Source organism: Diadema setosum, chromosome 13, assembly GCF_964275005.1.
Source record: "Diadema setosum chromosome 13, eeDiaSeto1, whole genome shotgun sequence".
Taxonomy (NCBI): domain Eukaryota; kingdom Metazoa; phylum Echinodermata; class Echinoidea; order Diadematoida; family Diadematidae; genus Diadema; species Diadema setosum.
The window spans coordinates 29,284,162-29,295,866 of record NC_092697.1 but is presented as its reverse complement, the minus strand read 5'-3'; the positions used below and the strand labels follow the sequence as shown (position 1 = coordinate 29,295,866).

Sequence of the window (11,705 nt, the reverse complement as noted above, 5' to 3'; positions counted from 1 at the left end):
TTACCCATCTTTTTGAAGCAGGAGGAGGGATCTGATTTTCTGTTCCTATGGAAAATATAAGGAAAGGAGTTACAAGTAAGCTCTGTCCAGTACTTTCCTAAAGCACTACTCCTATTTGGAAGTATCATTTTCAACTGAACAAAACTGACATGTACCAATACAAAGAGAATAATAAAAGCTGTTCATTAGTAAAAGAAAATAACATTTTTTTTTTTTGGGGGGGGGGGCCAATTTCAACGAACTTTTTAAATTGTGTGTAGGGTGATCGGAGAGTCGGGTAATTGATTTTTTAAAATAATTTTCAAAGGGATCAGGAAGTAAAAATACAATAGTGTTATAAACAATAAGGATAGGCCTATTTGTTTTGGTATCGTCAGCATAGATTGTCTCTGCTTTGCTGGAATTTTAACCGAGTTTTAGTGAGTCCCTTTCTTTTGCTTTATTTTCTACAAAAGCTGCGCACCTCTTCTACATGAAATGGAAAAGAATGTAGATACAGACAGAATTAATCTATATTTGTGAAGAGGGACAAAATCTAATTCATGTCCTGTTGCCTTAACAAAGTTAGGTGTTACATGTATGTTCGTTATTAATAACCAAGTCATAAAGCTTCTAGATATCCTGAACCAACAGGACTTATCAAACGCGCCTTCGGCAACATACCTTGGTGATGGTCCTGCGGAAAAGAGGCTGTGCCAAGGCGTATGCAATAGGATTTATCATACTATTGCTGAACATTACCCATCGTACTGATTCCCGAAGTGGCACCTTTATCCGCAAACCTACGAACCATACTGGAAGGGTAGACCGGAGCAGTAGAACTATAGTGCTTGGCAACCATGTGATAAAGAGCGCAAACACAAGAAACGCCAGGGTACGCAACGCCTTGCTTCCGTCTGACCTCAACTTTCTGGACTTCATGCTCTCGACGACAACTGCAGCGCGATCGGCTTCCGGTTCTTTGCCCAAGTCTCCAGCAACCACGCTTAGCGAGCATTTCGTTCCTGTCGCAGGCACGCGGACAGTTGCATGGCTACGGTTTTCGAGCCGATTCCTTCCTGCCGACCTGGCCTTGTAGTAGATTTGAACTGAAAGTAGAAATATCGTCACGAATGGGACGCAAGCTCGCAGGAAAACGACTATAAGGCTTGGTACTACATTCTTGGCGTAGTTCGGCAAACAAAATCCTGACGTTGCCACTTCGGTTGGCTTTATTAGGTCCCATACTGTGCTAATGCTGAACCACAGGAAAGTCGGAATTAACCAGGCTATCACGTTAACAGTCACGGCCAGTTGTTTGCTCTTCCTTCTGAGGTGATGCAGTGGGTACATGGTTGCTAGGTAACGATCGAAGCAAATGATCACCACTCCGAAGACGGAAATTCCTGGCAGTGCATTCTGGATACCGATAAAAACGTGGCAGAAGGTTTGACCGAAAATCCATGATCGGTGAAACAAAAATATCACCCCACGGATTGGCATACACAGTAGGCCAACGAACAGGTCTGCTATAGCCATGTTAAAGATGTAGTAATTGCTGTATGTCCACAGTTTCCTTTGCGAATAAAATGCAGCAAGGATTAATGAATTCGCTACTATTGTGGTCAACGCAATGCCAAACAAAACTGCCACCTGCCAGTTTACAGAGAAGGAAATTGTTGACGAAATGACAACGATGTCTTGTGTCTCATCGGGATACGAGGAGTTATCCATGACGTTACTGAAAAAAAAAAGGTGAAACACATCGAAGTTGTAGTGAATGTGTGTAATACGTTTATCTATGTGTTTATTAGCACATTACTCGCCCTTATGAAGCCCCCAGGCTTGTTTTGATTCCTTGAGAAATTCGTATTAAAGTAAAAATGCTTTTGCACCAGTGATGAAGGAAGCTAAGCAATCCAAAAATGCTTTCCAAAGAAACTGAGGATATTCTCTGTCATTGAAATTGACTTTAACATATCATAATAGTCTAGTGTAGTCATGTGTGAGTTTGAAAACGTTATGCAGCAACTAAGGGTGGTGATGTACTTCTGTTTGACACAGTAGTAAATTGTACCAATGAAGCGGTTTTACACTATTTGTGTGTGTGTGTGTGTGTGTGTGTGTGCAGGAACATATTCACAAACTGTAATTGGACTACATTTATTAAGTTTTGAGAATCTGAGATGATAGATATTTGATTGTGAGAGTAGCGAGTTGATTGTTTTTAATTTTCATCTTCAATATTGCTCAGTATAAGAGGTAGAATTAGTAAATTTTCAGATGCTCAAAGAATTGAGAATCCTACACCGTGGATGACTTCTTTATTAGCAATGGAAATACAACTTTATTAGCTCTACAATATTAAAAATAATATTTCCAGGTACTGCATGCCACAGCTATGAACAACTATTGAGAAAATAAAACGAAATAGCAATATTTGACTCCTATTTTCAATTGACATGACGCCAAAGCAGTAAAGATTCTTCATTTTTAGGTGTTTTGCAGGTATTTTAACTTTATCAATTGTTACACTATAAGAATTTCATTGAAAAATTCACATTTGAGGAGTAAACACTCAATGGATTTATTACGGAATGTTTGAGATAACTAGAAATAATATTATTGTTTATTGTGGAAATATAGAAATGAAACATGGCTAATTGAAAATAAATCCTACAAAATATCTGATTGGTTGATGGCATTACCTTGTCGATGAAAGTACAAACGGGAAAATAGAAACCAGTCTTCTTGCAAACGCGATAATGTAGGTCCGGGTTGATAGATCAGAAAGTGAGAATATTTACCAAGTAATGCCCTTATATATAGCTTCCAGGGTAACCTCTAAATAACGAGCTATCATTATGACATGTTAATGCCTACATGAAGTTGCATGTCATGAAAAAACATCTTCATGGTGGCACGATTTGCGGTTTTGTATTATGAAGGCCTACGCCATCATTTACAGAACAAATGCTGTGATAGTCGACCGCTGCTGCTTCTGAACCACCCACTGTAAAAGTTATTAAAGATGCGCGCGCACGTGATGCTCGGTGAACGAAAGAATGAGCGTCAAGCCAGGTGTGTCAATATCTCCTGTTTAGGTCGCAGGTCCTCTCGCCCTTCAGCAATTTAACAATAACAGATTAGATAAATGCTTTGGTTTCATATATAATTTTTTTTTTTCAGGGAGACAGTGAGTGTCCTATGAATTGTAACCATTGGGATATGGTGTAATCCTATCAAAATACAACCATCCGGGGACATTAGGTATTGTTTTGTCTCGAGATAGAATCACACTGACTTAATTATTTCATTCCCAATGTCCTTATTCATATCCAATCTTATACAAAAAAGAGTCTTTAGTAACACCAATAACTTATACACTCGGCAAGAAAAAGTAAACATCTTTTCTTTTTTTTTTCCAGTGTATACATTTCAAGGAAGATTTGGATAAAAAATAATTGTGTTATATACCATATTAATTATTATTAAAGGTTAAATAATTGGCTATCGACCTGGTAGGTTAATACAAAGGGAAATTTTACACATGAGTGAACACATTCATTTTTGTCTTCCAAGGCACAAAAGTGAAAATTGCAAAATTTCACAAGTAGTGATTAATTTGCGAATGCCCTTCAAGAAAGCAATGCTAACAAAAGACCAATTTACCACAACGAGGGACTTGAATGAAAAGCAAAAATAAGTTTTTGTTCCCTTGTATCTTGTTAAATTCTCAAACAAGAAAAAAGTGGAAACTCAAAAATGAAAATACGATTTTTTTTTTTTTCGTGTCAACTCACATTTAAATGTCATAGGGAGTAAGATGGAAAGCTGGTAAAATGGACAGATCTTTTTTATTCATTTTTTTTTTTTTTAGAGATGTAAGAATTCATGAGACAAGTTCAAGAACCAGTTATCATTTTTAAGGTGGTTAATTTGAAATAACATTTAAAATTTGTACCATTTTCGTTAATATTGTCTCTTCTCTAATGTCATTTGAATTTGGATTTTTCAGAAGATTCTTCATTTTCTCTATTATTTTTCGCCTTTCTTTACTTTTGGGAGCTACAAAGACATCATAGAGATCAATGGGTAAGTTTTCCAAATCAATTTGTGTTTCCTATTGTGTTGGATTTGTCTTTTATTCCCATTGATATATGGAAGAGCACACACGCATGATTGAGAAATTGTCCATTTAAAAAAAAAAATACTTTTGTGCCTTGGAAGAGAAAAACAAATGTGCTCACTAATGCATAAAGTTTCTGTTTTTATTTACCTACAAGTTTGATAGCCAATCAAATTACCTTTAAGGTAGATAAAACATCAATATTTGGCCTAATACTCTTTGAAAAAATATGAGCTTCAAAAGTGTTTTCTTTCTTTCTTTTTTTTTTTTTTTTTTTTTTTTTTTTTTTTTTTTGCTGAGCAAAGATTTTCTCCAGCCCTTTGATCTACTGAAAGGTCAATAACTCATGAGGTGGCAAACGTTGAATTTTCGATTTGATTTCTTATATTCCGATATCATCATGAAAATATCATTTCCATTAAAATCCCTACAGAAAGAACACTTAGCATGAATGACAATTGTAGATCTGACTGCGGGCGTTCGTATTAATGGCGAACGAGGATGGATTTATCCCTTCCCCACCATTTTGTATTGCAGAATGCGCTAAACTCACTAAATGGATTCCATTCATATCTTTGTGCGTGTATGTGAACACTTCCCTCCTCTGGAAGTGCTGTATTCAATCGGAACGGCGTTATGGGAGTAAAGCTGAGGATAAGTTGATACCTTCTTGAGCCATTCTATACGAGTACCTATTCAAGGAAACTGCTATTCAGGTCGATGAGTAGAAATCTATGAATGGAATTTTAACGTAATAACTACATTTACTTTTTTTTTCTATTATACATCTTTTAATTCTCTTGCTTTTTTTATGTCCTTAGAGTATATGTTTCACTTTTCTCTAATGTGTTTTTATTCAAAGTGAATATCGACATTTCTTCTGTATATCATCATATCCTTAAACAAACATGGATTTTTATAGCTTTTCCGGCGTGATTCCATGGGTACACAGCTTATAATTTCGCAATGAGAAAACACATCTCGTAATCTTAAGGATATGCAGTGTGTTTCATATTCTTAGTACAAATTGTACATGTTCTGTATGTGTCATGTTAGTGACACTTAATGTGGATGGGGTACAAATTTTCATGAGACAGAAGGACTGCCTTAATTTTCCCTTACTAGTAAGTTAGATTACTACTAGTATACTGTACTAGGATTGTAGGTACATGGATGTTGAGATATTTTATCATTTGTTAAACCTGAAAGAATGTTATGTACAATAGTACATACATGTACTTATTTTGGTTTTGTATTAGTATTATGCAAAATTTGTTTACATGGTTTATGCTGTTTTAGGTTGTCTTCCATTCCAGCGAGTCACATACAGTTTATACTGCCAGCAGGTTTCGGGAATGACTCCGGCTTTCCGTTGGTGGCCTTGTGTGCCTGCTGGGTGGGTTTGCTGCTCTCTCTATTCCGGCCTAACCCGATCGGCTCTGTGGGCAGATTCCATTTTGTATATTGATTATTGTGTGTGGGTATGCATGTTTGCGTAAGTGTATGAAGAAAGAAGGGTCGAGTAAAGAGTATCGTAACTGTGGGTGGATGATTTGTCATGTTTAACTAAAAATGTAACACTCGAATAAAGAATGGAGTCTGCCAGGGGCCCGAATTGGTGCTGGTGGATTGAGCGGCGGTCCGCCTGGCATGTTCGCGGGCTTGTCAGCGGTTTGCTTGGGACATCTCTCGTAATCCTACATTATTTTGCTTTAAGATGATTTGTGAAAATGGGTGACAACTGCTATTTGTGAAATACTTGGTATGGCTGCTTTTTTTTGTTTTGTTTTGTTTTGTTTTGTTTTATTTCTATTTTTATTTTTATTTTTTGCTTTGATTGTTTTAATGTTATGTATGATTTGTTTTTGAAAATCAATAAAAAAAAAAAAGGATATGCAGTGTGAGAATGATAATAACATTTCACTTCATTGTTATACATACCATCATTGTTACTGACATTTGTACCTGCTCTCCGTATAAAGACATATATGGTAAATGGGGAGGGGGGGGGGGGTGGTACGCAAAAAAGTAAACCTTAGAAATAGTCTTCGGGTATCATGAATTGTGAAAAAAAAGATATGCCGGACATGACTACAAATATGATTAAAATTGAGATGAAACTTGCAGCTTCAAAAGATGATGGAAATGAAAACAACTGGCTTTGAATTTCACTGTCACAGATGATAGAATATTTGTACACGGCCTGTCACTGATTTTTATATCTCAACATATTTCACCTTTGATATTTATCCTGCTTAGAATTGGAATTTCACGTCAATGAAACACGACTTATTTAATACTGCGTTTTAGCTGAAACAAAGACTATGATTGATGAACATCTCATAAAAACACACACAACAAAAATCGAGCAATGCCAAATTTGACATCATGCGGAAGGGCTGTTCGACCCCTGTTATATGGTATGGATTCTCCGCGAAAACTTTAACCAGGATCATCAAGTGGAGTTTGATAACCTACAGTGTTAAAGGAACTGTACAGTATTGGTTGAGGTGAAGATTCAGTTTTGAACGTTTTGAGAGATATTTAGAAACCACTCTATGAAATTCTAAAAAGCATACAATCAAGCTGAAATGAAATTTTATTTGATCAACATGAGATTTAACATAATGACATATCCAAAAATATAGATGGGAAAAAAAGATATCCTAATAAAAGTCGTGGCCTGTCACATCTTATTAGGATTGCCTTTTTTTATATCTCGGTCATTTCCAATGCCAAATTTCCTCAAATGAAACGTGAATCAATCTTGAATTGCATGTTCTTTTATACTTTTATATTTCATAAGAGGTTTCTGATTATCTCACAAGCACACATAGAGTGAAAGTTGGAAACCTGCATCTCTATCTGAACGAAAATTATACCATCCTTTTAATCAATTATATACTGATAATTATATATATATATATATATATATATATATATATTAGGATTATATACATTTAATTATCTTCACAATCTATCAAACATTTTTTTTGCACATTCACTTTCACACCAGAGTATGCATACACAGCGATAGCACACATGTTTTCTGCGTTATTTACACACATCCAAAATGTTACAAGTATTACAAGATGAGTACCGGTTATATTGACTCCGGCAGTGTCATCAGTACCAACACAAAAAAGTAGTAGTTGATGGTATTATCAGCGAAATGTAAGTTACAGAATTTTCTCTAAAATTGCACTGGTTTATGCCCGAGATCTGGAAAAGTCCCCGATACACACACGAGTTCACGTGCGGCAACCAACAATCAACCAACAATCATATATTTCACATAACAAGAACACGCGTTCAGACAAGACTCAAAGGGTCTTTGAATTTTGAATAGTTTTATTCCTTTGCCTTTAGGTGACAGAATAATACAGACAGGTGAATCTCGGATGTGTTATCGAACGACTGTCAAAACTCTCGGAAAACTTTAAAAAAAAAAATCAGCGCTTGTAGACAAGTTGTCGGAAATTGTCCTTGAGGAAAATAGAAGAACTTACAAGTAAAAATATAAGCATAAGCATTATATTATGTTTGTATACGGAGAAGTCCTACGGCATATCAGAGAAAAAGTCTTGACATTGTAAGTATCTCAATCACACATTAATTCAAATTAGCAAACTATCAAAACCGACGTAAAACTGCCAAAACGTTTCTCGGATTTCTCTGGATTTTCCTTCGAAAACACTCCTTTTGCAAAAATATGATATTTGTGTTTAAGTTTTACGAATTACAAATATAAATACTACTTGCGCAAATACTTGTCTTGAACTTTACAGGAAATTTCCTTCAAAACAAATTCAATGTAGAATTTGAAATGAAAGACACAACCAATTGTTCTGATTCTAAAATCAAGCGAAGAAACTTTAAGAGCAAGGTCGAGAGAGCTGTGGATAAGATAAAGGAAATTTACACATGCTCGGAAGCGGAACACAATCTAACCTGTGTGTCGAACCAAGTGACCTTTGAATTCAAATCCACAATGACACCTCTAACCAAGGAATTCATATAGAGCAAAAAAGCTATATTTACTATTAGCTCTATTAACTTTTATATGTAAACATTCACAATAGCAAAGGTATACTTAAAATTCACTGGGCATTGAACGCAAACATTTAATGAGCTTTAGTTATCACGTACTGGGCAATGAAATGTAGAATTTTAGTTCGATTCGACTTAAGTAGGCCTAAATATATAGATATATTATGTCTCCTCACTTTTCTTTTTTTAGTAATTATTTCATTATCACAGAGCAGGAATAATGTTTACCATTATACCAATATAAATTCATCATATATAAAACTGTCATATATTGCTGCATATACTACACATGACCATACAATTGAAAGAAAATTCTTATGTTCCACCTTCAGTTTCACCACTATGATTTTGTTTTAGAATACAAAGAGAAACGAGGGGAACGGAAACCTATTTCTGACATTACATTAATTTCTCTCATTGCGTTAAATTGGTCTTTTGTTGTCATTGCTTATTGATATCCTGGAGAGTATTTGCAAATGAATTTCAATATGTCAATTTTTGCAAATTTTACTCTTCTGCCTTGGAGGACAAAACGAATGTGTTCATCCATGCATAAGGTTTCCATTTCTATTAACCTATTAGGTTAGTAGCCAACTTAATTATTTTTGATATGGTATATGACATTATGATTTCTATCAAGATCTTCTATGAAAAATATGAACTCGAAAAAAGTGTTCACTTTCTGTTTGTTGTGTTTTCTGAGTGTATAAGCCAATATCATTTACCTTACAAGTGCTGTATGCTGCTGTATCACATTGCATTGCGATATTGTCATTTCTGTGTCTGCTCGCGTGGGGTGTTTTCTCGCATTATGAATCCCCACGTAAAAACAAACGAAAAAGGGAAAAACAAGAGAAAATCTCTGTTAAAGTATGTTATTCCAAAGGTTCGTAATTCCAAAAATGTAATAAGGTTTGCTATACCAAAGATCTTCTAATTCGAAAAAGAAATAAGGTTTGTTAATCCGGAAACAGAAAGACGTTCGTTATTCGCAAAGTTTGTTAATACGAAATGAAGTAAGGTTCCTAATTTCGAAAATATGAAGACTGCATTTCGTGACAACATACGGCGCTGTTTAAAAACAAATACAACAACATGTACAGAAACACACACAAACACACACGTTACATACTTATTGACCAACTAGCTGATGGTATACAGTGGTAATGTGAAATCGTGGTATTCATGAAAAAAGAGGTATTTTCTCCACCCCGGTATGCCACCGTTCTCCGGTTCTATATCATTATTTTTGGAATACCGAACCTTTGGAATAACGAACCTTATTTCACTTTTGAACATTACAGTCATGATTTACTATTTGCAGATGAAACACAAACCCGCATTAGTGCTTTAAGATAGTTCCAAAATGTGAGTTTGGACTAGAAACAACCACTGTAATAATTTGAATCTTATATGGTAGGATGTTTTGTCATACAACAGGCATGCATATTATTAATCAAATGCGATATCTTGAACATTTTTAAATCACTGTTCCCTAAGGTATGCGGGACCCTTAACTCTTTATGTGCCACGTTCGCTCGTCCGACTCAGTCGACGGCGCGCCAACTTCGCATATTCTGCTCAACAAACAAAGCCGCCAAAACCGATCGATAAATCGCAAATCCCGCGGTACAATCAACGCGTTTCTCGCGCTTTTGTTCCTCTCACATATGGCTTGTATTTTATGTGGTGAATGACTATCAAGCGGTGTTCCCAACTAGATTTTGCATGTACACTTTAAGTTTCTGTCACTATTTTATGTGCAAAAGTCATTCCTTTACAGTAATGTAGCAACCGGTAATTCAAAAGAAAAATTGAAAATCGAATTGTTATACATTGTATATGGAAGCAAAGTTTGGCATTCCTCTTTAACTTTGCTTACTATTATGTCCAGCTTAACAGAATTTGTAGAAGTTATACAGATTGGAAAAACAGAATTCTTTCTCTAAGCATGACTATCTTCGTGTATCAGAATAACGTGGCACACAGGGGGTTTCCACCATGGCACATAAAGAGTTAACGAACATCACCAGAAACTTCAGCTATGAATGTTACAGCTGTTTTTGTTTTTGTTATAACGTGCAGCGAATGTGAAACTGATTGGGTATGGATGGCGTTATCAAATGAAACCGTTCAGTTACAAAATACAAGTGATAGATCGTATACTCGAGTTTAAACTCTTGTTTATCAAAGAAACACGCTGAGTTTATAGCATCTGTAACTAAATTGCATCCGACTCCTTCACACTGGGCAGGAGCCTGCTGACTGCATAAAGCAGCACAATAATCTCTATGAACTAGCTAGTTGATCGTTAATTAGTTAAGACTTGTAGGCATTCCGTTATATTCGCAGGTAACTCGTGTTTATTTGAATAACTTGTAAAGATATCACTACAGAAGTATTTTCTCTTCTGCATTCGCCGTAGTTATAAGAGTACTAAAGGACTGGTAATAACATTTAGGCAAAATACGTTAAAAGTAACAGTGCAATCTGTTATGTTCGCATTTCTCCTTTTCTTCTAAATCAACAATAGCAATCCCCATCATAATCATTAATGATATACACAATATGTAACGATACGATTCGTGCTGTAATCTGTGCTTCTTTTTAATGTCTAATATTGACACATAATTATTTAGAAACTATAATGTATTTACTATTCATGAAACACCAGTCTAATGCTTTTAATAAACACGATGATAGAAAACAGAAAGTTAGCTGAATGGATACTCCTATTTGGAAGTATCATTTTCAACTGAACAAAACTGACATGTACCAATGCAAAGAGAATAATAAAAGCTGTTCCTTAGTAAAAGAAAATAACATTTTTTTTTTTTTTGGGGGGGGGGGGCGAATTTCAACGAACTTTTTAAATTGTGTGTAGGGTGATCAGAGAGTCGGGTAATTGATTTTTTTAAATAATTTTCAAAGGGATCAGGAAGTAAAAATACAATAGTGTTATAAACAATAAGGATAGGCCTATTTGTTTTGGTATCGTCAGCATCTAGATTGTCTCTGCTTTGCTGGAATTTTAACCGAGTTTTAGTGAGTCCCTTTCTTTTGCCTTATTTTCTACAAAAGCTGCGCACCTCTTCTACATGAAATGGAAAAGAATGTAGATACAGACAGAATTAATCTATATTTGTGAAGAGGGACAAAATATAATTCATGTCCTGTTGCCTTAACAAAGTTAGGTTTTACATGTATGTTCGTTATTAATAACCAAGTCATAAAGCTTCTATATATCCTGAACCAACAGGACTTATCAAACGCGCCTTCGGCAACATACCTTGGTGATGGTCCTGCGGAAAAGAGGCTGTGCCAAGGCGTATGCAATAGGATTTATCATACTATTACAGAACATGACCCACCGGACGGACTCCCGGAGTGGTATCTTGATCGGCAAACTTGCAAACCAGACGGGGAGAGCGGAGTGGAGGAGCAGAATTATAGTGCTGGGCAGCCACGTGATGAAGAGCGCAAACACAAGAAACGCCAGGGTACGCAAAGCCTTGCTACCATCTGTGCTCCGCTTTCTAAGCCTCAT

At 35.7% G+C, this 11,705-nt stretch overlaps 1 protein-coding gene across 1 annotated transcript; it reads right to left on the bottom strand.

Moving 5' to 3' along the window:
- On the bottom strand, positions 1-11,705 carry LOC140236569 (5-hydroxytryptamine receptor 1B-like). The gene is made up of 3 exons (XM_072316496.1): positions 11,448-11,705; positions 664-1,398; positions 1-45 (listed from the first exon to the last, which is right to left on the bottom strand). The coding sequence occupies exons 1-3, from the start codon at positions 11,703-11,705 to the stop codon at positions 1-3; spliced, it is 1,038 nt and encodes a 345-aa protein (XP_072172597.1).

Bases quoted from the DNA above. Each gene is read 5' to 3' on its own strand.
- LOC140236569 (XM_072316496.1), bottom strand. From the start codon at position 11,705: ATGAGGCTTAGAAAGCGGAGCACAGATGGTAGCAAGGCTTTGCGTACC. The intron at 1,399-11,447 runs GTATGTTGCCGA...ATCGGTATCCAG, and splicing joins TCCGCAGGACCATCACCAAG to AATGCACTGCCAGGAATTTC. The intron at 46-663 runs GTATGTTGCCGA...TATTTTCCATAG, and splicing joins TCCGCAGGACCATCACCAAG to GAACAGAAAATCAGATCCCT.